This window comes from Mus caroli, unplaced genomic scaffold (genome assembly GCF_978045245.1).
Source record: "Mus caroli unplaced genomic scaffold, Mus_caroli_1 scaffold_8, whole genome shotgun sequence".
NCBI classification, from domain to species: domain Eukaryota; kingdom Metazoa; phylum Chordata; class Mammalia; order Rodentia; family Muridae; genus Mus; species Mus caroli.
In genome coordinates this window covers 5,627,882-5,655,268 of record NW_028227263.1, presented here as the reverse complement: position 1 = coordinate 5,655,268, position 27,387 = coordinate 5,627,882, and the positions used below count along the sequence as shown (strand labels likewise).

The 27,387-nt window shown below is 51.4% G+C and overlaps 2 protein-coding genes across 12 annotated transcripts; both read right to left on the bottom strand.

Moving 5' to 3' along the window:
- Nucleotides 1-6,246: 6,246 nt before the first annotated feature.
- On the bottom strand, nucleotides 6,247-12,914 carry LOC110298648 (sperm flagella and cilia-associated protein 1-like). 5 transcript variants are annotated; one of them, XM_021168009.3, is made up of 7 exons: nucleotides 12,695-12,914; nucleotides 12,180-12,291; nucleotides 11,036-11,186; nucleotides 10,440-10,626; nucleotides 10,006-10,093; nucleotides 9,828-9,924; nucleotides 6,251-6,546 (listed from the first exon to the last, which is right to left on the bottom strand). In XM_021168009.3, exons 1-7 carry the CDS (start codon nucleotides 12,828-12,830, stop codon nucleotides 6,406-6,408), a joined length of 912 nt encoding a protein of 303 aa, XP_021023668.1. In that variant the 5' UTR covers nucleotides 12,831-12,914; the 3' UTR covers nucleotides 6,251-6,405. The 5 variants fall into 5 exon arrangements, with proteins under 5 accessions (XP_021023667.1, XP_085697313.1, XP_021023668.1 ...); XM_029479846.2 differs by having other exon boundaries at nucleotides 6,435-6,546; nucleotides 10,444-10,626; nucleotides 12,695-12,897; XM_021168008.3 differs by lacking the exon at nucleotides 9,828-9,924 and having other exon boundaries at nucleotides 6,247-6,546; nucleotides 9,944-10,093; nucleotides 12,695-12,897.
- Nucleotides 12,915-13,267: 353 nt separating this feature from the next.
- Adam8 (ADAM metallopeptidase domain 8) lies at nucleotides 13,268-26,919 on the bottom strand. 7 transcript variants are annotated; one of them, XM_085841181.1, is made up of 25 exons: nucleotides 26,797-26,919; nucleotides 25,707-25,807; nucleotides 24,338-24,414; nucleotides 24,117-24,195; nucleotides 23,963-24,039; nucleotides 23,484-23,667; nucleotides 23,202-23,264; nucleotides 23,051-23,119; nucleotides 22,703-22,869; nucleotides 22,454-22,535; nucleotides 22,053-22,201; nucleotides 21,793-21,970; nucleotides 21,412-21,501; nucleotides 21,126-21,315; nucleotides 20,950-21,025; nucleotides 20,520-20,685; nucleotides 20,045-20,122; nucleotides 19,569-19,662; nucleotides 19,215-19,397; nucleotides 18,960-19,074; nucleotides 18,064-18,223; nucleotides 17,535-17,600; nucleotides 17,023-17,073; nucleotides 14,283-14,357; nucleotides 13,268-13,845 (listed from the first exon to the last, which is right to left on the bottom strand). In XM_085841181.1, the coding sequence occupies exons 1-25, from the start codon at nucleotides 26,834-26,836 to the stop codon at nucleotides 13,795-13,797; spliced, it is 2,661 nt and encodes an 886-aa protein (XP_085697307.1). In that variant the 5' UTR covers nucleotides 26,837-26,919; the 3' UTR covers nucleotides 13,268-13,794. The 7 variants fall into 7 exon arrangements, with proteins under 7 accessions (XP_085697307.1, XP_085697306.1, XP_085697310.1 ...); XM_085841180.1 differs by having other exon boundaries at nucleotides 25,707-25,810; nucleotides 26,797-26,909; XM_085841184.1 differs by having other exon boundaries at nucleotides 19,248-19,397; nucleotides 25,707-25,810; nucleotides 26,797-26,909.
- Between the last annotated feature and the right edge of the window lie 468 nt (nucleotides 26,920-27,387).

Sequence of the window (27,387 nt, the reverse complement as noted above, 5' to 3'; positions counted from 1 at the left end):
CCTCAAGTCCTTTCTTTTCTTTTCTTTTTTTTTTTTTTTTTGGTTTTTCGAGACAGGGTTTCTCTTTATACCTCAAGTCCTTTCTAGACAAGGGAAGGAAATTAAAAGGGAAATGAGGAGCTGGGTGGTGGCAGAATCCAACACTCAGGAGGCAGAGGCAGGTGGATTTCTGAGTTCGAGGACAGCCTGGTCTACAGAGTGAGTTCCAGGAGAGCCAGGGCTACACAGAGAAACCTTGTCTTGAAACAAAACAAAACAAAACAAAACAAAACAAAACAAAACAAAACAAAACAGAAAAAAAGAAAAAGAAAAGAAGGGCTGGAGAGATGGCTCAGTGGTTAAGAGCACTGACTGCTCTCCTAAAGGTCCTGAGTTCGATTCCCAGCAACCACATGGTGCTCACAACCATCTGTAATGGGATCTCACGCCCTCTTCTGGTGTGTCTGAAGACAGCGACAGTATATATTTACATATATAAAATAAATAAATCTTTAAAAAAAGAAAAGAAGGAAAAAAGAAAACAGAAAGGGTAGGGATGTGGAGTGAGGAAAACTGGACTTTCCTCATTATGCGGAAGTAAGAGAGATGCCAAGACTGGCCACTTGGGGTCATCCCGAGTCTGAGAATACGTGAACAGTCAGCAGCCAAAGGGTTAACTACCTTCATCAGTTTAAGCCAACTCCTGCTGGTATTTTACCCTGGAAGAGTTAGGGGGCCAGTGTTTCTCATTTGCAAATGAGGAAACTGCTCAGCTGGACTCCCAGGTCTCTGCAGACACTGCCCAGGGACAGAAGTGTCTAACAGCATTTCATTTACAGCCATGTGTGTCCCCAAGTGTTAACAAAGTTTTAGGGCAAAAGCGACCTGGAACAGACTCAGCCACTCCCCCAACATGCCAATCAAAGACACCAGTAGTGGTGAGGGCTAGAGAGTGGACTCACTGGGAAGAAGAGATGACAGGGCTCAGTGACCCAAGTCCATATTCAGGGAGCAAGTGGGAACTTTAAGATGTTAAAAGAGAAGAGGGGTTAGGTTGAATAACTGATGGAACACGGGGTCCTGGTCAGGCCAGTGGTCTGATTGGTCAGTATTCTAGTTCTGCATATGTCATCACTTCAGGCCCCTAAGTGCTCACTCAGGTTCTGGGTGCAACCCCACTGTCATGAAGTCCATTCTCTTTAGAGAATGTGCAAGTCTTACAAGTGATGTCATTCCACCAGGCTTAGCTTCCTTCCTCTGTAAAGATGTTTAGTGCATGCCAGCTCCCCTAGAAATGCAGTGTGACTGCAGGAGTGAGGCTGGAGGGAAATGCTAACGAGATGACAACAATGGCCAAGAGGGGACAATGGGGTGAAGCAGAGATGTGTTCTCCCCACAGCTCCCAGAGATGCTGTCTAAGACAAGCATGGTGGCTCATGACTACAATCTCACCTCCTGAGTGGCTGAAGCAGGAGGACTGCCAGGAGAAGGAGGCCATGTGAATAGGATTGCTTCAAGTTTGAGGCCAGTCTCAGTCATATAACAAGACCCTGTCTCAGAAAATAAACAGCCTGGGGTTGTGGCCCACGTCTTTAACTCTAGCACTCAGAGACAGAGGTGGATGGCTCTCTACAAGTTCAAGACCAGCCTGGTTTACATGAGACCATATTTAGAAGAAGAAAGAGGAGGAGGAGTCCTAGGTACTAGGATTACAAGTGTGTGCCACCGCATCCGTAGTGAATCCTTTCTTATGGGCTCTTAATTTGTTCTGGTGTTTTTCATATTACGCTTATTGCATAGCAGGAAAACTATACAATAAAATTTTAAAGGCAAACACAGCAAACCCTGGATCCTGCGGCTCCACCAGCGTTTCATGGTCTTAGCTCTTGCCTGAAATTCATGGGAGAGATTTCCATCAAATAGCACGGGACACTGGCTGGCTTTTTGTGTTGGCATTTTGTCTAGGCTCTGCCCTACGGCCACTTGCCCTCTCCTTTCTCTCTCTCTTGCCTTCTCACTCTCGCTCTTCTGCCTTTGCTCCCTTACTCTCTTCCCCATCTCTTCCCATCTGCCCTCCTCTCTACATACTCATGGTCAGCCTCTCTCTCTCTCTCCTCTTTCTCCTCCACTTTCTCTGTCTCTACTACCCTCTCAATTCCCCTCCCTATGCCCTGAATAAACTCTATTCTATACTATACAATCCTATGGTTGGTCGCTCAGGGGGAAGGGATGGCTCAGCATGGGCCCTCAGAGGCACCCCTTCCCCCACAGCTTACCGTACCACCACCAAACATATTCCTTCTTCTCTTATATTTTTTATAAAACACAACACTTTGTACCTCACCAGAAAGTCTCTAGTTTCTCTGAACTGGGGCTGAACCTGGGTATTTCCACAAGCAGCCGCGGAGAGCAAGGGTAAAACCCAGCCACAGCGTCAGGTCAGTCTTCACTTCCTGGGTGTGCTGCAGGGGGACCCCCCCCAGCTACCTCCTCCACTTACCTTTGAGGAGATCAGGTGTCTCTGCCCCAGGTGTGGGAGGTGACAGCCTCAGCTGTCCTTCCAGGACTTCTCTATTTGGGTCTATATTCCTATATTGGAATTCCTATAATGACCCTTAAGTTCTGAACTATCTCAGGGTCAGACTGCACACTCTAATCTATGCACTTGGGAATCAGGGGCAAGTGGATCTCTGAGTGTGAGACCAGCTTGGTCTACATAAGAGTTCCAGAACAGGGGCTGGTGAGATGGCTCAGTGGGTAAGAGCACCCGACTGCTCTTCCGAAGGTCCAGAGTTCAAATCCCAGCAACCACATGGTGGCTCACAACCATCCGTAACGAGATCTGGCGCCCTCTTCTGGAGTGTCTGAAGACAGCTACAGTGTACTTACATATAATAAATAAATAAATCTAAAAAAAAAGAGTTCCAGAACAGCCAGGCCTACATAGAGACCCTGTCTCAAAACAAATAAATTCTGGGGCAAGACGTCTTGACATGTTAGATCCACGAGGGAGAAATCCCTGAGACCAAGGTAGAGAAAAAAATCAATTGGATCATAAAACCTAGAGAATGAGTTTTCTTTCCAAAGACACTGTGGTAAAATGTGGGGTGGGGTGGCTAGGATCCCCATTCCATTTGTCCTCAACTGTTTTTGTTTTAAAGAATTATTTGTGTATATGAGGACACTGTAGCTGTCTTCAGACACACCAGAAGAGGGCATCGGATTCCATTACAGATGGTTGTAAGCCACTATGTAGTTGCTGGGAATTGAACTCAGGACTCCTGGAAGAACAGTCAGTGCTCTTAACTGCTGAGCCATCTCTCCAGCCCCCTCAACTTTTTTTTTTTTTGAAACAGAGTCTATTATCTGGAACTTGCTCTGTAGATCAGGCTGGCCTCGAAATCACAGGAATCTGTTTACTGCTTGCCTCAGCCTTCTGAGTCCTGGGATTAAACTAGGCATGTGCGTCCACACCTGCAGTTCCATAAACCTCCTCCAGGTGGCACCCTAAACTAACTCTCTCTCTCTCTCTCTCTCTCTCTCTCTCTCTCTCTCTCTCTCTCTCTCTCTCTCTCTCTCTCTCCCTCCCTCCCTCCCTTCCTCCCTGCCTCCCTTCCCCCTCCATCAGTTTACAGAAATCAGACCAGGTGCTCCCAGCCAGGACAAACACATGAGGATTGTCCCCGAGGCAAACAACTTGCTGTATTAGAGTGGCTCCAGCCACCTCACCTCCAAAATTACAGTTTGTAATTGTTAATTTTGAATCTAGAATTACTTGAGAAGAGAGTCTCAGGGAAGGCCCATCTGTGGGGATTATGTTGATTATGTTAATTGTGGCAGGAAGACCTGTCTACTGTGGGTTTGAGTCCTAGATTGTGTAAAAAAGATACCACGCTGAGTGCTGAGTGCTGAGCGCTGAGCATAAGCACGTAAGCACACTTTTCTCTGTTTCTGATTATAGGCACAACAGGACCAGCTCCCTTAAGCTTCAGCTGCTGTGACTTCTCCACTGTGATGGGCTGGAACTTGAGCTCTGAGCTGAGACAAGCCCATTGTCACAGTATTTTGTCACAGTAACTGGAAATGTAACTAAGACAGTCCCAAGTGGAAACTCTAGACATACAGACAGCATGGGTGTTTCTCCTGAGAGGACACTGGCTAGAAAGAGGTCAAATGACAATGTGGTCTGGGATGAAAAAGTGGAAGCCTGGAGCTGCAGGCACAGGGAGACACCAGGATCAAGTTCTCAGTAGGCAGAAGACAATTGCCAACATATCCTGAAGGTCCCAGGCACAGTGACCCAGAGTTCAGCATCTTGTGGGGTTGGCACCTCTAAGCCATCACTGTGGTCCTGACCCTGCTCTTGCGTGACTAAATGGCTTCTTTCAGGTCACCTCAGCATGGGTTCTCTAGTTAGTTCCTCATGCCTGGGGAACTCTAGCTCAAGTCAGGCCTCTCTCTGCCTCGCCTGCTTCCTGGAGTGTGGCTTTGGGTGGGCAAGCCAGGTCTTGCCTATGAACCACCTGAGGTGCCTGTTACCTGAGCCACAACACATGCTTGAGTACTGAGTGGGTCCCGCCTTGAGGGAGTGGCATGACCACCCTGTAGTCTTTTTTTTTTTTTTTCCAGCTACATTGTTTCTGCCCAAAGCCCAGGCCCAGTCCACGAGGCCCAGGAGGCAGTGTTGGATCAGGGAGGGGCAGCTGGTGCAGGAGCCACAGCCTGTCAGCCTGCCTCCTGGATTGCATCTTTGCCATCCATCTTGAGGCTGCCATTATGGCACCAGTACTGGCCATCACACTATACAAACATAATGTCACATATACAGTCATGTATACAATCACAGAGTCACAGCCACAAAGCATCACAGAGTCAATACACAGCCACACACGCTCAGAATGTCACGCGGTTATATACAGTCACACATTGTCACAGCACTGGGGACATAGTCACACAGTGTTGCTGATAGTCATACACAGTCTCACACTGCTCACATATACAGTCACACACATTGTCCCACATGCATTCGCACAAAAGTCTACAACACCGGCCTCCTGCCAGGCTTCAGGCTGCCAGCAGTAGTCTTCCTGCCCATCGGAGAAGCAGCCTCCACGTGTGTTTTTGTGGGATCCATGTCTGTGCATGCACCTGGCCCAGAAAGCTGGCCTCAACTGTCACTGCGTGAGGGGACTTGGAGGGCTGGCCGGGTCGGGTCTACAGCTGTCTGGGCCTGTGCTGACCGAGCTCCATGGCCCTTCCCCATTCTTCCCACCTCCCTGAGGTGCAAGCTTGGCTTTACCCCTAGTACTGTGGCAGCTCCATCTGGAAGGTTCTACAGCCATTTAGGGAAGGTTTCTGCCTTGGACACTAGGAGCCTATCCAGGCCCCATGCATCAGAGGTGTCCCCCTCCACAGTGTACTTTGCTAGTACTAAAGTAAGACAATAGGGGCTACTCTCCTGGAGGTGTCTGCTTCCATTTGGAACAAAGCTTTCCCAATCCGCTGACCACAGGGACCAGTGCTGATAGAGCCAGACACAGGGACACTGCCCTACTGACTGGAGCTCTGAAAAGTGACTCAGCATAGAACGGGTGGTAGGATCTGCGGCTAGTGACTCGCTTCTGACTCACGGAGGAAACTGTGCCTGCATCTCTGGGGGGGGGGGAGCTGTAAAACCATGAGCTCAGTCTCAAGTTTCTGCCTCTACTTCCTGAGAGGCTTCAGGGGCCAGCCATGGCCTACAGGCACAGAGAAGGGTGACTCCGGGGAGGCAGAGGGGCCCCCAGCTAAGCCCCACTGTGGATATAGAAGTTAGGTAGCTATGCAGCTGCCAGGCATGCCCCTGTCCCCAGCCCCTGCCTAGGGATGTGGCTGGTGTCCAGAAGGGTGAGGATATCCCAGAGGCTGTGAGCAGCATCCAGGTCTTGAAACCCAACAGCTGTACCACTTGTCATGGCTATCTAGGTCTCAGGTTCAGGCCCACCTGGCTCCCCAAATCTTCAGGGCAAAGTAGGTTACCAGGCCACCTTAGAAGGGGTGTGCCATCCTCTCCTATAGCCTCTCCTGCATATCCAGCAACTTTCCTCTCTGTGACCCCCTGCAGTGGAAAAGCCCAGCAGGCTCAGGCCTGCAAAATCTTCCAAGGGTCCCTATCAGTGGAATCTCTGGAAACCTTCAGGGTGGCTCCATGGTTAGTGGTTCCCATCCCCCACCCCCGCCCCCGGAAGGCGACCCTGAGACACTGCACATACCAGGACTTAGTGAGCTCACAAATGCAGTAAATCAATGATGATGACACGATACTGGGGGGTTGGGAGAACCAAACTCAAATCTGTCCAAACTCGTCTGTGGCCCCAGCGTGCTCTGGCCTCCACACCCCACGTCTCACTTGGAGGCTGCATGATCGGTGAGAAGCTCCAGTTGGGCTCAGGATCGAGGTCTGAATGACTCTGGGTGGGGCCTCCTCCAGTTCTGATGCTCCTCGGGTCCGGTTCTCATCAGCTCCCAGATCCGCTGGTCCTTCAGCTGTACCAGATGTTCCAACCTCATCACCTTCAACTGCAAAATCTTCAGAAAGCACACAAGTCTGAAAGTATCTAAAGAAGTCTGTCTGTCTACCTGCCAGCTAGGCCTCGGGCAACTCTAACCTCTAGGAACAAATGTACAACTCCAGGTCTGATGGCTTTGGGGCAGGACCAAGGGCCCTTGTGGGGGCCACTGGGAAAGAGAGACACCAAGATGCTTGGGGAGAGCTGGCATGGTGGTGCACACCTTTAATCCCAGCACTCGAGAGGCAGAGGCAGGCAGATTTCTGAGTTCGAGGCCAGCCTGGTCTACAAAGTGAGTTCCAGGACAGCCAGGGCTACACAGAGAAACCCTGTCTCAAAAAACCAAAAAAAAAAAAAAAAAAAAAAAAAAAAAAAAAAAAAAAAAGATGCTTGGGGAGGAGCCTACAGTCAGTGAGCCCAAGGAGCTCACAGAGATGACTTGTTGACTCCTTTCTCTCTTCCTGCTCCCTGCTGGGAATCTCCCTGGCCTCCCTGCCTGTTTCCCAGTATCAGCCAGAAAGGACAAATGTAGGGCAGGGCAGGGCTGCAGAGGGACTGAGCCTTCTTTGCTGTGAACCAAGCACCTAGTTGGGAAGTTACTCAGAGCATATTTGCAGAAACAGCAGATGATGGGTAGATATGTGGCTGTTGTGCTGTTTGTTCATCCTGTACTTCCAAAAGCTGATGACTCAAGAATAAGTGTGTGTGTGTGTGGGGGTGGTGGTGGTGGTGGTGGTGGTGGAGATAGCTCAGTGGTTAAGGTTAGGAGTATATACATACTCTTGCTGGGTTTGGTGGTGGCATGTGCCTTTAATCCCAGTGCAAACTCTGTGAGTTTGAGGCCAGTCTGGTCTATATAGTGAGTTCAAGGACAGCCAGAGCTACGTAGAGAGACCCTGTCTTTAAAAGGATGGGGGGATGTTGGTGGGGAGAGTGTGTATATACCGGTCACCTCTTGGATAAGTTCAGAGTGTGGTTGCTACCACTCACAAGCACCTGCGGCCCCAGTTCCAGGAGAGTCTGAGGCATCTGGTCTCCATGGGTATCTGCCCATACCCAGATGTACACAAAATTAAAAAAAATTTTTTTGAGACTCTGTCTCTCTATGTGGTCCTTGCTATCCTGGAATTTTCTATATAGACCAAGTTGGCCATGAATTCACAGAGATCCTTCTGCCTCTACCTCTGGAATCCTGGAATTAAGGACACGTGTCACCATGCCCAGGTACACATAATTTTTTTTAATGAAATAAAAACGTAAGTGAATGAAGATGGGGCTGCTAAAGCTAGGAATGGTGGCACACACCTACAGTTCTAGTCCCGGGGAGGCAGAGACAGAGGACCACTGAAACTTAAGGCTACTCTGGCTATACTCAGCTTCACAAAACGAGAGAGAGGGGGTGGGGGGAACAGCTTGAGCCCTTTGGCACAGTTGGGGCATCTGTGGTCCCTCCATGCCTGCTTCAAGGATGACCTTGTCCCAAACTTTCTCCCACCAGAAACCTAGACCCCACCATGCTCCTCAGGCAGAAAAACTGGGTCTCATTCCCATGTAGTGTGAAGGCAGGCATGTAGATCAGGGTGGGGAGCCAGCCTCACAGCAGACAATGAAAGACAAGGTCCCTCCCCGGACCTGTGAAGTGTGACACTGTGTTCACAGGCAACACATACAGCCCCTGTTCTGGATAGCTTCCAACCCTCATCCAAATCAAAAAAGACAGGGCGGGCAGTATGGCTAGATGCAGCAATGGATTCCATCCGATGGCCTGTCTATCACAACAAAGTCCTCCCAAGTCATGCAGCCCACTTTGTGACAATTTGCAAGTGGCATTCAATCCTTAAATGGCAAGCTGAATGTCAACCCTTAGGTGGCAAGTGGGTCTGTTTCCTCTCTGGGTCTCCAGTGAAAAGTTACAGTTCCCTTGGCCAGCTATGAGCCAGGGCAACAGTGGGGAGAGCTGCGCTGTGAGCAAGCGGGGCGGTGGAGGCAACTGCTTCAGTTCTCCTTACCGCTTCCTCTCTACTGCTCTGTAAGTCCAAAGCCACAGTGATATCACATCACTTTCCTGTTTTCACAAGAAGATAACTCGTCAAGATTTGGGTGCATACTCAGGAACTCAGATGGCATTGCAATTTCCGATAGCCCCCGTGACCCCGTGCCCATTGGTGCAGTCTCCGTTCTTCCCCATTGTCTTAGTTCGTGTGTTCCCAGGATACAGGGAGAGGTAAGGAATAGTAAGGGGCACTGGAAGTTCCTGGTGCAAGATCAGAGGTGTGTCTGCAGAACCAAATATCCATCAAAGAGCAAGGCACGGACTACCCAACCAGGGAGATACTGCAGGACTAGGTGTGTCCTTGCAGAGCCAGGAGTACATCCACAGAACCAGATGTGCATGTGCAGTCCCAGACATTAGCCCACACAACCAGGCACACACCACAGAACCCAGTGTGCACAGCAGAGCCACATGTGTACTACAGGATAAGCTGTGTATCACAGAGGCAGGTGTGCACGCAGAGCTAAGTGTGTTCCATAGACGGAGATGTGCCTCAAAACCAGGTATTCATTGCACATCTAAAAGCTCACGAGGATCCCGGGGTGCATTGTTTTGAGGGCCTTGGCTTTTGGAGATGAAGAGAAAGACATGGCCTAGTTCAAGCTGGGGTGGCAGAGGTGGGGGGTGGGGTGAGGATGGGGGAGGGCAGACAGGAGCCTCTTCAGCCATCATCTCTCTATCTGCTTTCCAGGCATTTGCCCAGCACACGCTTCCTGAGATGGGCCCTGGTCCACCCTGCCCTCTTGTACTCCTGAGCTGCACTTGGGTCTGGAATGGGCAGATCACTGAGGCAGGTGATGAGAATCCACCACATCTTTTCTGCCTCTGAAAAGGACTGAAATGATCCACAGACTGTTTCCTTTCCCTTTTTTTTGTTTTTCTTTTTTTTCTTTTCTTCTTCAAATTTTCAAGACAGGGTTTCTCTCGGTAGCCTTGACTGTCCTGGAATTCACTCTGAACACTAGGCTGGACTCAGATTCACAGAGATCCATCTGCCTCTGCCTGGGATTAAAGCCTGATGAATCACCACTGCTAGGCCACTGACTAATTTCTAAAGAATCTAAAGAATGTCTAAAGAACGTGGACTCTCTCTGGTCAGGGCCCTGCACTCCCTATACTGCCCTCACCGGGCCAGTGCCGGCTCTTCAGAAACTCAGCCAAGGAGTATGAAACTGGGGCAGTGGGTCCCTCTGCATCCTTGCAGCTCAGAATCTCCGGGAAGCAAGGGATGCCCAGTAGGACCGTACCTTGACCGTCTCCTGCAGAATGGCTAGTGCTTGCTCCTTATCCTCCAGCTGCTGCTGGATGCTGACCAGGTGGTCCCAGAGCCCTTCAATTGAGTCCCTGAAAGGTAAACACTGACCTTTAGTCCAGGCCAGGAGCAGGAGGAGGTGGGCGGGGAGAATTTGAGAGATAAAGGTCCACCCTCTGCAAGCACAGCAGCCCATTTTCTCCAAATCCCTTTGATTCTGAAGGATCTTCGTGCTGGAGGGGGCTGGAGGGCTCTGTAGGCCTGTATGACAAATAGACACCGTCAGCTCAGGACCTTGCTTCGGATAGGCACCCACTAGTGACAGGACGGACATATGGACGAGGGAGGGGACATGATCCATAGCCGGTAAAGCAGACTCGGAAGTGATCATGGAAGGACTTGGTCCTATCCTGCCTTCAGGGACCTTTGCATAGCCCTGGAAACCTCAGGAATGGTGCTCCTGTTTGAATAATGGCTTCCCTGCATAGCTCACAGGCTGCCCCTGGAATGGTTGCTCTCTGGGTATTGATGGAGCCAGGACCCTAAGCATTATCTCTTCCTCAGGAGCCCACTAGCCTCTCTGGGCCCAGGATGCACCTGAGCATACCTGCCTTCTTTTGAAGGTTTGGGAGTTCAACATCATGGACCCAGCTTTCGGGAACAGAGTGGTGCTCTCTGCAGGACTCTGACAAGCTGCTGTTATCCACATCGGGATCTTGCATCTTAGAGGTAGGTGGGTGGGGGGTAAGATCCCGCCAGGGTCGGACAGCATCCACAGCAGAGGGCCCTGGATCCTGCAAAGTACAAAAGTCGGGAAGTGGAGTGTAGCTGGCCTGAATTTGTCTGGTCATTACGAACTCTGGGTGGGGTTAGTGTGGAAACTGGAGAAGAGTGGGAAGCACTTGGGTTGGTTGTATTTGGAGCAACTCTTAAGTGTTTTCACTGCCTCAGGGTAGGTGGATTTGGCTGGGAAGGAGATGGGGGAGCCCCCGCCCCCCCCCCCCCCCGTCCCGGAAGATCAGCAGGGAAGTCAGGAATGAGTCTAAGTGAGGACTGTTGCTTCATGTATGGAATTCATTTCTTTCTGGACCACAGGGACATTCATTTCTCTGTTTTATTCTCACACAGATGGATTATCTGACTGAGTACAAAGGGCAGAAGACACAGCAGACTTGCAGGCCGAATTGATGTGCAGACACTTACAGCTGTACTAGCTGAGCCTACATGAACAGTCCTGGCCTCCATCTTCTCCCTCAGTGCACATAGAATAGACTCGATAACTCCAGGCCTGTTGGATACCACCCTTTGGATATCATTATCTGAGATACACAAGTGCAGCTTGCGAAAGACTTTCCTGCAAAGAAGGTAGGGGCACACTCTCAAAGCAGTACCATCAAGGGCTGGGAGTTGAGCCCTACCTGAAGTTCTGCGCTCCCTGTAATGCCTTCCAGCCACTGGGCAGCATCTTGCTTTCTCAGAGAGCCCCTTTGTGCCCTGCACTTGAGTGGCACATAGCTATCTCATTCTTGGCCTTTGGAGCTATGTCTCAGGAGATTGCAGAACATGGGGTGCTCTATCAGGCCATGTTCTCTGCACTCATTCTCATCTCTCTACTGGCTTGCCCTCAGTAAATCCTGCTGAGAGAACTCAACAGTACCGGAAACCTGCAGCTGGGCCCTCTCAGCATGATCATCTCCCTTGAGGTCTGTTTCATCTCTACCCTCTCAAACATAAGCCCATGAGATTGGACCCAAGCCTGAGCCCGGCAATGTTTCTATTCCAATCTGAGCCAGTCTTTTGGGGGTGCCCACACAGGTTCTCCACCTTGCTCTGTTCAGGCACTTCCCGAGGGCCCTCTTTGATTGGACTACATCAGACATATCTGCCCGACTCTGCCCTTGAGATCCCTTATCACACTATACAGGCAGAGACTTGTCTGAGGACATTTGGGGAGGTGAAGTAAAACTCTACTGATCCGGGGCTGGTGAGATGGCTCAGTGGGTAAGAGCACCCGACTGCTCTTCCGAAGGTCCAGAGTTCAAATCCCAGCAACCACATGGTGGCTCACAACCACCCGAAATGAGATCTGATGCCCTCTTCTGGTGTGTCTGAAGACAGCTACAGTGTACTTACATATAGTAAATAAATAAATCTTTAAAAAACAAAACAAAAAAACTCTACTGATCCATAAGGGAGCAGGCTAGCTGATAGGCTGCCCTAGCACCCCCAGGAACCCTGGTTGTGGTACTCTTCTGTAGGCAAGGACCCACAGTTAGGCAGTCAGAGACCCATGGCTGGAGAGAGCATCCCGGGGTCAACCTAGGTGGGCTGAGCTCCCAGGCCTTGCCTGTTGAGAAGGCTCCAGTTGCTCAGCTTCTGGTCTGTACTGCAGGCTGGGACGTAGCTGTGCAAGTCCACCAGCCGAGGGCGGAAGTACTTCACAATCTCGGCCACCAGCACTGTGGGAATGCGAGGGGAACTTGGCTTGCCTGGCCAAGACCCTGGGTTGCAACTGTAATCCCTGACCACATGAGATGCATGGAATGGAGTGGGAAGGACACGAGCTTATCCTGGGGAGCCCATGATTGTCCCCGAGTCTTTGGCACGGCACCTAGACTCCAGGTCAGACCAAGTGGTAGGATGGCCTGGGAAGCTAATACAGCGTGAGAGCCCAGGGGGAGCTGGAAGAGCCACAGGAGGCTCTGTTTGCTACTACCTTTCCTAAGGAGCACGAGTTTGGACTCAAGAACTGCTCCGTTTCCCCAACACCCACACCCGTACTAGGGGGCTGGAGGCAAGGGTGGCCCTCAGCTTTGAGTCCTCTTCATCATCCGCCCCATAGCGCCTCGCCCTCACTCGCACCACCATCACTGAAGTCCCGAGCCAAGTGGCGCTTGGGGCGGCTGAGTGGGAGCCGGTCCAGCCAGGCGCAGAGGTTGTGAATATCCCCAGGCGTTGGCAGGAACGAAGCAGAGCTCGGCTTGGAAGCACTGAGCATGGCAGAGAAGTGGGTCTGCAGCAGAGAAACACAGCGGAAGAAACCTGGCGGATTTGGACCGTTGCTGGGAGACGCGGCACAGCCGGAAGGGGCGGGGCCCTAACCGCGCCGGTCCCTCCCTCCATCCCAGGAAGGATTGGTCCTCCTGCACGTCCAGAGATCCGGTTGAATCAAGGTGGATGGTTAAAAAACGAAGGGAGATGGTAGGTGAAATTGTTTGATCTGGTGTAATTAAAACAAACTGCCAGCTGGGCGTGGTGGCGCACGCCTTTAATCCCAGCACTTGGGAGGCAGAGGCAGGCGGATTTCTGAGTTCGAGGCCAGCCTGGTCTACAGAGTGAGTTCCAGGACAGCTGGGGCTACACAGAGAAAACCTGTCTCGAAATCCACCCCCCCCCCAAACAAAACAAGACTGCCATTTAGAATGTGATCTATAATCTATTGATAAAATAGAATCTTTATTAGTAAATAGTGTTTAGTCACAATTTCAACAACTAGTCTGTTTCAATCCGGAAATGATGGCAACTTCTGTCCCAACACCCCAAGAACGACGGCTTTTCCTTCCCTAAGTCTCATACATGAGTGGGATGTAGATACAGGAACTGTGCCTTGGAGAGAGGTCACTGTGTGAGGGCCGGTGCAGAAGTTGCTGGGAGGGGACTCCTGGCATTCTGTTCACCCAGAGACAGACAGACTTGATCACGCTCACTGCAGGGGACGCGGCCCCTGCTTAGCCACTAGCATACGCAGATGTATGGTCTAAGCTGGCCAAGGCCAGTGAGAGGCCACTGGTTCAGGAGGGCATCTGGACAGCAAGAGCCACAGAGAGATTATTCCTGAGGTAGGAACAGCACGTGCAGGTCCAGCCTGGGTGGTGGTGGGGGTGTTGCTGAAGGAACACGTTTATAGGAGCAGTGGTATCTCCAAACATCCACAAACGATGGCCCTGGGGTGCCCTAGCTGGTCACCTCTTCTGGATGGGGACCTTCAGAGCAACCTTTGGCCCACCAGCTCCCTGCCAAGAAAAAGAGGAAATCGATATTAAAGAGGATCTGATAAGAGACCTCTCTCTTATCAGATCCTCTTTAATAATATAAAAATAAAATACCCATTGCCAGTTCTTTAAATTTAGACTTCCACTTCCCCTAACAACAGAATGGGCCCCACCTCACAAGATGACTGTACTAGCATTTCATATATACTGTAGACTAGCCATATGAAAAGGAAAAATCGATAGCTCCCGAAAGCCTCAAGCACTGGAAAGTTCTGGAAGATTATTAAGCAGACATCAAGCCTGTTATTGAGGATTTTCTTTCTTTCTTTTTTTCAGATGTCACCAAAACTTACCAGCTAAGAAAATGAAAACAGCCACCCACCCTCCAAAACAGTGCCATGCCACAGTCAGCAGGAGGGTTCCTGCAAGATGGACCGATCCTTCCCTCTGGGGCTCACCTGAGTCGCTCCAGGCACCGTCCCTCCAGTCCCGGGCTTGACTGGTGGTGTCGGGGGTGCAAAGGTTGGCTTGACCTGGGAGGAACCAGACACAGCTGACTGAGAGCATCTCCTAAGTAGGCCAAGTACAGCCTTCAGCTTCATCCTAAGGCTGTCCTGCTTAGCGCCAGCCTAGCCCGGAAGGCTTCTGTCTGCCCACAGCTCAGTAGGAAACCCCTGCATGGCCTCACCACTCAGAAGATAAAGCCTGAACCTGGCAGAGCTCCTCTTCTTCTGGCTAGCTGTCCCAACCAATCATCTTGCGGCCTCCCCAGTATCCCACACATTGCCCTGAAGGTCTAAGTTTTCAGAACATGGGTCTTTAGAAACTCAACAGGAAAGAATTAACTATGAAAACCCATTTTGTTTCCACATTGTTAAAGAGGATGGTAACCTGGCATTGATGGGCTTTAGACACGCTTTTGCCTTCCTCCTCACCCAGCTTCCTTTCATCCCTGCCCAGGATTCCCTGTACCCTGCTCCGTTCTGCCTGCCGGGACTGTGACTAGGATGACATTTTCTTTCTTTTCTTTCTTTTCCTCGTTTTGTTTGAGACAAGGTTTTTCTATATATCCCTGGCTACCTTGGACTCACTGTGTAGACCAGGCTGGCCTTGAATTCAGAGATTCAAAGGTCTCTGCCTCCCAAGTGTTGGGATTAAAGGGATTTTTCAGCTCTTATATAAGTCTGAAATTAGTCCCTGGCCAGACACAGTGGTGCACACTTTTAATCCCAGAACTCAGGAGTCTGAGGCAGGCAGAACTTTATAAGTTTGAGGCCAGCCCAGTCTACGTAGAGGCCAACCAAGGCTATATAGTGATACCGTGTCTCAAAAGAAAAAAAAAAAAAAGTAAGAAAAAGAAATAAAATCGTGCCGGGCGTGGTGGCGCACGCCTTTAGTCCCAGCACTTGGGAGGCAGAGGCAGGCGGATTTCTGAGTTCGAGGCCAGCCTGGTCTACAAAGTGAGTTCCAGGACAGCCGGGGCTATACAGAGAAACCCTGTCTCGAAAAACCAAAAAAAAAAAAAAAAAAAAAAAAGAAATAAAATCATCCTCCTAGCCCGCCCCACCCTCCCCCCCAAAAAAGGAAAAACAGAAAATCACAGGTGTGATGGCTCATACCCATAAAACCATTACTCAGGAGCTGACTCAGCAGGACTATCGTGAGCTTAAGGGCCAGTGTGGGCCACACAGTGAGTTCCATAGCATTTAAAATAGGCTACAGAGTGAAAGCCTATCTCAAAAAACAAACAAACAAACAAACCAAACAAGCAAAAAACACCCAGGGGCTTGTGAGATGGCTGAGAGGGTTAAGGCGCTTGTCAGCATGGTGATAATGGTTCAGTCTCTGAAACATGTAAAAGTGGAAGGAGACCATTTCCACACGGTTGCCCTCTGATCCCCTCTTGCATCCTGTGATGTGCATGCACACGCCACAACACACACACACACACACACACACACACCACCCCCATACTAGATAATAATAATAATAAGCAGCAGCAGCAGCAAGGGCCACTGAGATTGACCATTTAGTAAAGGTGCTTGCTGCACAAACCTGATGACTTGAGTTTGACCCCAGAACCCAGGTAAAGGTCAACCTCACAGAGTGGTTCTCTGATCTTCACGTGTGCATATCATGCACACAACAATAAATAAAACAAAAAAGCAAGGAAAAAAAACACTATAGCATCACACAGTGGCAAATGTTAGAGTTTACATGTCAAAGATTTCAGAAATGTAGGATTTTAAGTCTCCAGATGATCTCGGAGGTAGTCATTCATCTCTCTAGGCATCAGTTCATTCAACACAAAGATAGCTCTCGGCATGGAAATCATAGTCATTCAGACACTTCCCACTGTAATTACTTCCCATGCTATTCCTGCTAAGAGTGTGTCACCCACATCCTCTTACAATAAGAAGATAAGTAGACAAACTGAGGGACTCTCAGAAGACAGCAAACTAGCTCCTTCAACACAAGAATGTGCACTGAAAGCCACTTGTGAGCCACAAGTGCCCAGAAGAACAGATAAGATTCTCAACCAGGCCTAGGCAGAGCCAGGAACATGTATTCGCTCTTCAGGTCCCACTCAAAGGACCCTTGGGAAATTATCCACCACTTTGTGGCCTTCTCAGATGTCACTTGCTCACCTGAAGCTTCCTTAGTCCTGCCTCAGAGGAGCACAGATGCCTGCCCAGGAGGGTGGTCAGCAGCACGAGATAGACAGCTGACCTGTGCAGCTAAGCCCTGTGGCAGAGCTCAGGGGCTCCATCCTGTTGCTAATTGCATTTGTTCCCTGGGATAGGCAAACACACACACACACACACACACACACACAAGTTCTCCATCATCACAGCTATGACTCAAGAGTCAACACATAGGGCTAAGACTATGGTAGTGCCCATGGGCTCTCCGAAGTAGGAGCCCACTTTTAGGGCTAAGAAAAGGGTTCCAGTTCACCTAGAACCCCAAAGAACCCTGCTGGGAAGGGACGCTAACACTGTGGGGAGGAAAGAATGAATGAATGAATGAATGAATGAACCACTACTTTCAAAGCTTTAGTCAGTGGCATTTGAGACCTTCCAAATAAATCCCTATAGTCTCTTCCCAAAGGAACGTGTAGGAGGCTGGTCTCCGGAATAAAGGGCCACCGGCTTGCAGGAAGGGGAGGTCTCCTCAAAGTCAAGGCTGTCTCCTTACCTGCTTGGGTTTCAGCTCTGGGAGGGGCTTGGTGGGAGGATCAGGTCTAAGCTATTGGGGAAAAAAAAGAATCAAGATGCAAAGACTAGACCAGTTCAGAGCTGGGGAATAGTGTAGTATCTTTTCCCTCCCAGGCTCCCTGAATCAACCCTTAGGTTCAATTTAATATCCTGACTAGGCAGGGCTAACAACTTGCCCTGTACAGTAGCTGTTTCCTTGGGGCTCCAGGCCCACAGAATCAACCACCAGATATTACTTCCCAAGAGGTTTTCTTATTTTTATTTATTTATATTTATTTATTATATGTAAGTACACTATAGCTGTCTTCAGACACTCCAGAAGAGGGAGTCAGATTTCATTACAGATGGTTGTGAGCCACCATGTGGTTGCTGGGATTTGAACTCAGGACCTTCGGAAGAGCAGTCAGTGCCCTTAACCATCTCTCCAGCCCCCTTGTCCCCCAAGAGGTTTTCATGTCTCCAGAATACATGTGGCTTTTTCCCAAGGCTTACCTGATTTGGTACCTTTGCGGCATAAACAGGAACTGCGAGCGGTGGACTGGACACAGCACCTGGAGGCTTGAGGGGATAGAGATATGAGCCTGGGCCCGAGAACCAGGGCTAAGGCCTCAACCCATGCCCACCAGGTCCCTTGCTTTTGGATCCAATGCTCTTACATTTCCCAAATGGTATCCCCTCCTCCTTTCCTGTTCTCTCTAGGCTAGCAGCCCATTCCTCAGTTAAGAAGCAGCAAGGGTATTTATTCTCTTCTCACAGTTCGGGTCTGGGAGCCTGCAAACCTACACGTTCAAACCCAAACTCCAAATAGAGATCCTTAAAAGACAAGTCTTGACTCAGTCCTTCATCCTCCCTCAGGGTGATTGTAACAGTTCTTCAGGCTCCGGGCTACTGCATGGCTCATGAGTTAACTTGCACAAGAAGCCTTCACTTTCCCTAATGGGTCACACTCTGGGGTAGAGGGCTACAAAGCCTGAGTCTCCCTCACTTCAGCCCCACGAACCTGTCAGAGGATAGCACTTACTGCAGGGGGAGGCCTCTTTGGTTTCACTATGGGTCTTGGGGGCTGGTTGGTAGAAACTGTCTCAGAAGGGTCTGGAGGCCGGCTCTTAGCTGGCAGGCTGCTGTCCCTTGTGTAGAATAGGGGGTTGGAGAGCCCCGAGATAGGCTTGGGTGCCACACTCCTAGGCAGAAAAGGAGATATGAATGGTGAGGTCACTTCCAGCCAGAGGATCCAGGGCGCTGGGCATGCCTCCCAAGTCAGACTGGCATCTCCGCCCTGGCACACCCCACATAGAGTGCTAGCTGTAGACTCAGACACATTTGTAAGTACAGGAGGTTAAGAAACAAATCCCCTGAGAGCTGTGCTAGGAAGGTGCTTGGGGACCCTGGAAAAGCTGTCTTTCAGCCGCTAGCTTGGGGTCAAGATCTTGGTGCAGGACACAGTGGAAGTCATATGTGGCCATGGCTAGGGGTAGGGAGGTTATCTCAACTTTGGATTTATCACACACCTGCCGGTTGCTCTCACTGTCCCATTACATCGTTGAAGAAGGAGAAGGAAGAGGAAGAGGAGGAGGGAGGAAAGGAGGAGGAGGAGGGAAGGAAAGGGAGGAGGAGGAAAAGGAGGAGAAGAAGAGGAGGAGGAGAGAGAAAGATCTCGCGCAAGAGATCAAGAGCAGAAACAACATTAGCAGCAGCAGTGGTAGTGGTTGCAATCCTGGGAGTCTCCTGAGCTTCCCACCCAGGCCTGCTCAACACCCAGAGGAGAGCCCCAGGTTCCCTTAAGTGCCTCTGCCTGGGCTTGCTGACAGAAGCAATTCTTTTTCTTTCTTAAGTAGCAGCAAAGCCATTTCTCAAGTTCCGCGTACAGGAAGTGTATGTGTCTCACATGTAAGTATGTTGCAACCAGCATGTCCTCACCTCCTCTGGATTTGTCTCGGGGCCTTTCGGTAGATGACAATGCCTGCCACGATGACCACCGCAGCCACCAGGATCACCAAGACCACAACCACACTGACTGGGAGGCTCGCAGACGCTGTGGGACACAAGGCCACATGATCATCCAGGACTGGGAACCAGTTGAATCAAGAGCTGGGGAGGGCCCTTGGGAGATGCAGCCTTCTTAGTCCCCCTTGACCATGCTCTGGGTCCCACACCCCACATATGGTCAAGTGCCTGAGGACTCCAGCAGTGGGCCCAGTACATTACACCAGCTCTTCTGCCTCTCCAGCAATGGATTAGAAGACGTGGTAGTGGTGAGTCCCAGCCCCACAGTGCCACTGTCGAGGCCTAGCCAGTTCCCCGAGGCTGTGGTGCTGTGGACAGCCGCAGACTCGGTGACCACTGGGAAGGAAGACACTGTGGGGGTTGTAAGTGGCCCTAGATGCCTGGGTCAAGGCTATGTAGCCTTGTTTTGAGTAGGGCACTGCCCTGTGTCACCTCTGGGAAGTAGAGACAATGTGATCCATCCTAACCACCCTTAAGGCTGGTACCCCACAAATACCAGCTCCTGTGGCCTCAGGACCTTACCTGCTTGTTCATCTGATACATCTGCCAGCCGCTGTACACAGTTGGGTGGTGCCCAGCCCTTGTGACAGTGGCACTCCCTCTTGTGGTTGCATACCTGGAGGGAAAGAGGGGCCTCAAGGACAGGTACCCCACAGGGCATCAGGGGAGGTTGCAGCACACATAGGGTCCCATCCATCCATCCATCCATCCATCCATCCATCCACATATGTCAATCTTGAGTTTATAAGGAGTTCTCCCTAGTGACCACACTGACTAATGGCCACAAGCTCAGCGGAAAGCACCTATCCAACCTCAGCCCCAAAGAGGCCTTGTTGATCACCCCCATTAGAAGGATATAGGCTAATCTGAACCCACATGGCTGTACCCACAGCTGTCTCTGCCACAAGTTCTATTAACAGGCAAGTGGTGGCAGCTACCTAGCTCAAAGACACCATTCGGTAGGTGTACTGTGACCTGAGGCCCGAGGCTACACATACCCCACGGTTGTTGCATTTAGCAGAGCAGTTTTCAGATCTGTAGACACGGAGGTCCTGGCAGCTTCCATCCATGCAAACCTGGAAGGTGGAAGGGGCTCTCGGGTAGCTGGCCTAGGCCCAGTCCTTATCCCACCACCCTCAAATCTAAAGGTAAGTTGAGGACAGCTAGTGTGGTCACACTTTAGGATAACTGCCTTCATACTTGTGTGTGTGCCTGTGTGGAGGGGCCCTCAGCCAGGAGGTGGCACTAGACTGGCTGATCCTGGGGACCCTTTGGGTATGGTGGTCTCTAGACAGGTGTCTCTATTTGCCAGGTTACCGTCTCAGTTTGGAATAGGGCATAATAAAAGCTCCACGCACATGCCCCCCTCCCCCTCCAGCCAACACTGTGTAAACACTGCCAGAGACTCATATGGGCCCATTTGATCTTCATCTCAGCCCCGGAGAGTTTCCGAGTGCTCCTCGGCTCACTCACCTTTCCCTCCTCGCACTTGGTGCCCTGCAATACCAGCTCAAATGTGTCAATGTTTCTGCCTGTGCCGAGAGCATGGCAGACTCCATGGTTGGAGGAGAAAGTGCAGAAGGAGCGTTCAAGGGGCTTCTGGCCTCCCTCACAGTACAGCGCTCCACACCGGTTGATCCTGCAGACAGAGGGCAGGCTGTGGCCATGGGTGTCCTGGGGACTCTGAGTGGCTCAGGGCCCTGGGTGGTGCAGGAGACAGGCCCCAGGACCTTTCCTTTTTCAAGGATGCTGGGCCGGGGTTGATGACTCGAAACAGAGCAGACTCCAGGAGAGCCACGTGCCTCACAGAGCAGGCCTCCTCAGTGGGGAAGTCTCTGTGGATCAGCCTTGCTATTGAAGGCATATCACATCCAGCTCCCAACAGTTTGGCCTTGATGCTTACCTGCCAGAGTACAACCTCCCATTGCAGCCCGGAGGGATGCTAAAGGTATAGCAGGAGTCGGCTGCTACCCGAGCACCTGTGGGGCCAGGAGAAGTAGACTAACTTAGATTTAAGATCGGTTTAGATCATAGACACTCCACAAGCTAGCCTCCATCCTATGCTCATGTCTGCCTCACCTGGCCCCCACAGATCCTGGCACTGCTGTTCCAGGGTGGGACAGCTCCCATCAAAGCAGTAGCCCCCTGGGCAGGGAGTGCCATTCTGTTGGAAGGCATCTTCGGGACATGTTGGCTTCCGGCCATCACAGAACTCCTCCAGGTCACATGTGTCCTTACTGAGACGACACACCTCTCCAGCTGGCTTCACCTGGTCCCACAGAGAGGATTACTGTAGGGCAGGTCCACCTGATGCCTTCACAGGAATCCCAATTCCCCAGGTTTGACTGAAGCAAATCCAACTTACCTTGCATTCATGACAACAGGCACCACTGGCACACTCTGCCCCCTTGACCAGCTGGCAAGTGGTGGCATTGCAGCAGGGGTTTTGACAGTCCTGGGAGGAAAACGGTTTGAGCAGTTACACCCTAGCCAGACCTGGCTCTAGCGTGAAAAGGCTTTTGGTGATCACTGGGGAAGGGGATGAAGCTAATTTACCTCCAACTCCCTTATAGGTTATTCGGGGCTTCAAGGGAAATGTAGTGACTTATGCCCCCAAGGGCTATACGAAGTGAGGGCACACAATACCAGGCCTGGGAGGCTAGCTGAACCCAAAGGACCTCAGATAGAGGCCCCTGCACTAATGCTGAAGCTGACCAGCAAGGGGCAGGGATGGGGTGAGACAGACCTGAAATGTACCACAGTCACACTGCTCTCCACGCTCCACAAACAGGTTTCCACACACAGGGCCACCCACGAACCGGTTGACATCTGGGACATTGGTCAGGCAGCCTGTCTGGGGTTTTGTCACGAATGACTCTAGGTCAATCTTGCTACACCTGCTGAATATCCTGGGGAACTTGGAGCTATGGGTAAGGGATGTCCACGTTAGGAAGAGCCACATGCCACTCTGTCCCTTCCCACCCAACATGCCCCACAGGACCTTACCCGATGCTTTCGGTCATGATGCAGCCACCACCCTCCCGTGATACAGGACAGTAGCATCCTGGAATGTCCTCATCATGGCTCATGCCCAGGTTGTGGCCCAGCTCATGGGCCATGGTGGAGGCTACACCAATGGAGTTCCTGGAGTGGTCCTATGAGGATATGGTCATCACTACTGTCTTGCTACCATCTACCCACATGTCCTTGTCCACCCCATGCCCATTGGCACTGCTTCCTGCTAACACCCTAACATAAAACCAGGTTTTGAATCCATGCCCAGAGTAGGTGACTGCTTCATGGTGTCTCGGGGACCTAGGCTGACACTTGTACCCCACAATCCAGGCACTATCTATGTTTGACTGTACTGCCACCAAAGAGTTTGGCAAGCTTGGGTAAGAGTTTACCTGATTCACAGCTCCGGAGTGACGGGAACACAGGGCAGACACCTTAGCCAGTCCAACAGTGCTCCCAATGAAATCAACCCCCCTGGAAACAGACAAGACAGTCATGCCCTTGACAAGGTTCCTGGCCTTTCTTCATTCCTGCACAACTCTGCTCGGGTGTCCTACCCTGGAGGCCGGGCTGTACGGAGGCCATATCTCTAGGGCTTGGTTCTGTCTCACTGTGGTGTGTGGGCATGCCCACCCACTCACGTGATAAGTTGCACGTTGTCATGTGGGTGCTGCCCTTGCAAGTTCTGTTCCCTCCAGGACAAGAAGTTCTCCAGTGTCACGTTGGCATAGCGGCTGATGTAGAATTTGTCCTTGTTCCAGATCTCCAGGCCCACCAGGACAACTCGGAAACTGAGTTCCTGATAAAGCTGCACAGGGAGAGCAGCCCCTTGGAGTCAGTGCAGGAACCCGGATGGGCAGGGGCATTACATCCATCTGTGCTCAGTATAGAGCTCAGAACTAGCCCCACTTCCTGACTGGCTATCCTGCTTCTCCTACCCTAAATAGCTGCACCCTCTCTTCACTGTCAGCACCCCTGGGGCGACCCACCTTGTCCACGTGGTTTACAACCTCCAGCACTCGCTGGCGCACGGCCTCTCTGCTCCCCAACTTCTGGAACTGGAAATATAAGACCTTTAGTCTGGGACTTGGCAACCTCACCCCAATTTATCCAGCCCACTCAGCCCCTGCATCCCCATACCTCATGGCTGTCTGCAACCACATACAACTCTACATAGCGGGTTTCTCTGGGTATCAGCCAGTTCTAGGGAAAGAAGCCAATCAGCCTTTATGGCCTTGACCCCAGCCTACCCCAGAGCCCAACTCTATGTTGGGAGGCAAAGTCTAGGCATCTCCAGTGTAGTGGGCTTTCCCTGGCCCACCCACTGGGCACAGGGCTTGCTTCAGAGCTGCAGAGAGCCATGCCCATGCCCAAGCATGGGGTCTGGGACTGGACTGACTAACAGGGGATGATGTTGCTCACCCGGGGCTGAGCCCTGTATATTTCTAATGCCCGAGGTCCTAGGTCATTCAGGTTGGTATCTTTGACCCCACAGGTCCCAGCCTTCTGCTGCAGATGCTTTGCCTGGTACATCGCATGCTGCCCCTCTTCATCAGCATCCAGAGGCTCAATCAAATGGACAGTGGACCCAACTCGGAAAAAGCCCCTGAGGGGAAGAGCCAGGTGAATAGAGGTTATGGTCAGCGTGTTCCTACCTGGGAGGACAGGTACCCCAGAACAGCCACCTCACACCCTTGTGGGGAATTACCAGGCTTTTAGATACAGAAGGCGAGAAGGGACATGGGTTTGACATGGCCTGTAATTATCAATGGAAACCTAAGGAAGAGCCCCAACCCTTCCAAACACAGCAGGAAAGAATTCTCATGCCAAGGCCCCCTTTTCACTGCCTCAGTTTACCCTTCTTTAAGATGAGGCTTCCTGCCTGGGTCTACAGTACATACCTGAGGCCAGCACAGGTGCTAATACTGGCAGCTGAGCCCTTGTACCCTTCCACATGGCCCTGGTAGAGGCAATGGTCCTGAGGAAGCGAGAGAGGGTCATGAGCCTTGCCACCTTGATTCTGCTGGCCCAGGGAAGGCTGGCCAGGCACCATACCTGCTCCTGCAGTTGCTCTGTCACCTCAGAGCCATTGGCAGCTGAGTAGGTCTCTGTGTAGCTTGAGCCCAGCAGGTCCCTGGAAGACAACCATTGACGTTCCCTGATTCTGCCTCACACAGAGCAGCCACCATAAGGTGCCTGGGCCAGGATTCTGACACACAGGAGCCTGCACTTCCCACTGGACTCAGAGGTCTACCCAAGGGCCAGAATCGGCTTACCTGTTCTTTCGAAGGTGCAGGGTGAAAACGTGCCCACTGGTCCCAAGAGCATAGCTCAGACTCTCTGGGTACTGGCCCTGGATGGGGATTCTCAGCTTAAGGCCAGGAATTTGCATAGCAGAAAGGCCCAAGCAGAGAGACCCTGAGGATTCTTTAGTTTCAGGGAGGGAAGTAGATGGCTGGGACCAGGCTGAGCTGTTTGGGAGGGACAGGGAAAACAACTCTCCCAGGTGAAGCAGAAAAAAAACCAGAGTTTGATGGCCCCTGGAGCCATTTCCTCAATCTATGCCCAAGGATGATGGTGATGGTGATGGTGATGGTGATGGTGATGGTGATGGTGATGGTGATGGTGATGGTGATGGTGATGGTGAAGGTGATGGTGATGGTGAAGGTGATGGTGATGGTGATGGTGAAGGTGATGGTGATGGTGAAGGTGATGGTGAAGGTGATGGTGAAGGTGATGGTGAAGGTGATGGTGAAGGTGATGGTGAAGGTGATGGTGAAGGTGATGGTGAAGGTGATGGTGATGGTGAAGGTGATGGTGATGGTGATGGTGAAGGTGATGGTGATGGTGATGGTGAAGGTGATGGTGATGGTGAAGGTGATGGTGAAGGTGATGGTGAAGGTGATGGTGATGGTGAAGGTGATGGTGAAGGTGATGAGAGAAAACAGGATAGGAGTGGCAGCCACTAAATCTGGGCAACATGGGAGTAGGGAAGGTACACAGACTCCTCAGCACCACAATTCCTCAGCTGGCTAAGGTGTCCAGCCAGAGGTTCAGAGCAGGTGTGTGCTCCATACTCTGTGACCTTTTACTCGTACGCCATGTGTACAACCAGCTCGCCCTAGGGACAGCATACACCAGGAAAGAGGAAAGCCCAGGCAGAGATGTTTCCTGAAGATCCAAACAAGGATAGGGCCAGGAATCTTCCTGGAGGTCTAGAGGCTGTTCTTAGTTCCCAGTTCCAGGAAATCCCAAGCTGAGAGGTTCTTGATACATACACATAGCTTTAGGGTGAGCAGCTGCTGGTTAATCTAACAAACCACTGCCAACTGAAACTGGGGAGTGGCCCAGGGCAGTACAAACTGTTGTACCTTTCCTGGGTGAGAGGCCTCTCCAGGCTGGGCCAATGGTCTCAAAAGGAGTAAGGAAGTGAGCGGGCTCTAGTGCTACCTTGGGGGCCCTAGGACCCTGTTTTCAGGGGGCGGGGCAGTAGAAGGCAGGAGGAAGTGGTAAACACAGGAGGACCATAGTCATGCCCAGAAGCACAGACAGATTGAAGTTCTGGAGCTGCGCAGGGCAGCCTCCAGAGACTGCCGGTCCTTTTGAAGACACAGGTTGTGTGGCCAGGCTAATGGGTAGACTTACCCAGTGGGAGGGCAGGGCTCTGCGGGAGCGGGATGCAGCTAGGCGCCGAGGCCAAACCACTTCGTACTGTTTCACATGGGGCAAAGGAGGTCCAGGGGCTACTGCTTCAGGAGAAAGGGGGGTCAGAGGTCCAGCAGTGTCTAGCCAGTGTTAGCTCTTTGATCTGGGGATTCACCACAAGGCTCAGTGCCAGCAATGGGATCTGACCCCATGGCCCAGATAAGAGCTTTGTGCCTAAACCACCAGGTCCATCACACCAGAGTCAAGCTGTCTGAGCCCAGCACACCTGTGCACAGTGCCCCCGGAAGAACCTCATCCACACACCCCACCCTTCCCCAGTGCCTGTTTGAACCTACACAGGCAGAACACATGTCGGTCCTATGGTCTGCCTGCCAGACATCTATCTGAGTTGACCCCATCTCCTCCTTAGCTACATGATCATAGCTAATTGATGAACACACACCCTCCCTCAGGCTTTTCTCTCCCACCGGAAAACTTCCTGCTCAACAACTGATGAGGGACTAGTTTAGAGGCCACCTATCTGTAGGCAGGCCCAGTTTTAGAGACCACCTACTGATCTCTTGCATAGGCAAGGGGCACCGCTACTTAACCCCAGGATTGAGAGGTAAGAGAAGAGCCAGGGTCCTCCCAGGACAGGAAAACCAAGCCTCCCAGTGGGAGGCAGGACCCCATGCTGCTAGAGAACTGGGACCACCACACCTCTAGCTTCTGTCCCCCGCCTAGCTAGAGAGTTATGCATCCCCCAAGATCCCAAAGGTGAAACTTGCTGCCTGGGACTCCTACAGCAGCAAGGGAAGCTGTCCTGTAAGTGCCACGCCTAGTGATGTCACTACTGTTCCTGTAACTAGCTCAATGAAAAAAAAAAAAATCCCAGGAAACAATTTCTCTCATATTTCACTTCTGAAAAAAAAAATCTCAATTCTGACTTTTTCTGTTCCTACCTACTTTCTCCATACCCAGGGACCAGACCAACTCCAGGGAGGCAAGGTGAGCTGATCATGGTAAGTGGCCACTAGGCCCGCCAGCAAGCAGTGAATAGGCTCCTTGAAATCAAGTAATTATCACTCACCTGGTGTCCATAAGACAGCGAGCAGCCAGAGGCCAAGCATGATGGGATCTGGAGCCCACTAACCCTAGAGGTTCCACAAAGTACTCTCTTCATCACTGGCCTGGTACTTCTTTCTGAGTGCCCTTCCCACTGATCGGAACTGGCCAATCACTGGACCACGGGGCGGGGTGGGGTGGAGCAAGGCGGGGCAAGAAGTGCACACCTCTATACCAACACCCAGTTGGCAGCAACCAGCCTCCAGGGCAGTCTGGAGTTACAGAGGCCCCTCCCAAGTAACTTCTAGGTAGCTCCTATTGATCTCCCATGATTTTGGACAAAATTAGTGGGAGATGGAGATGGTAAACAGACCAATTTGAGCAACTCTGCAGTTCTCCAAGCCCCCAGTCCTGGTGGGGAGATTGTGGGATTGCCTCCCAACCCTGACAGAGCTTCGGGAGTGCTAACTGGGTGGAGTCTAGCTGCAGGAAGATGACTTTGGAGGGGAAGTGACTTATGAGCCTGAAATTTCAGAAGGGGACCCTTTGACTTCCTGGGCACCTGAAAGATGCAGACAGGGGCAAGAAAGGCAGTGTGGGCCCAGGACCAACTTGT

Coding starts and splice junctions, on each gene's coding strand:
- LOC110298648 (XM_021168008.3), bottom strand. CDS start 12,830: ATGCTCAGTGCTTCCAAGCCGAGCTCTGCTTCGTTCCTGCCAACGCCT. Junction 11,187..12,179: donor AACTGGAGCCTTCTCAACAG/GCAAGGCCTGGG, acceptor CCTTCTTTGCAG/GAAAGTCTTTCGCAAGCTGC. Junction 10,627..11,035: donor TAGGCTCAGCTAGTACAGCT/GTAAGTGTCTGC, acceptor TGTACTTTGCAG/GATCCAGGGCCCTCTGCTGT.
- Adam8 (XM_085841180.1), bottom strand. CDS start 26,836: ATGCTTGGCCTCTGGCTGCTCGCTGTCTTATGGACACCAG. Junction 22,536..22,702: donor GACAACGTGCAACTTATCAC/GTGAGTGGGTGG, acceptor GTCTGTTTCCAG/GGGGGTTGATTTCATTGGGA. Junction 21,502..21,792: donor GTGACTGTGGTACATTTCAG/GTCTGTCTCACC, acceptor TTTTCCTCCCAG/GACTGTCAAAACCCCTGCTG.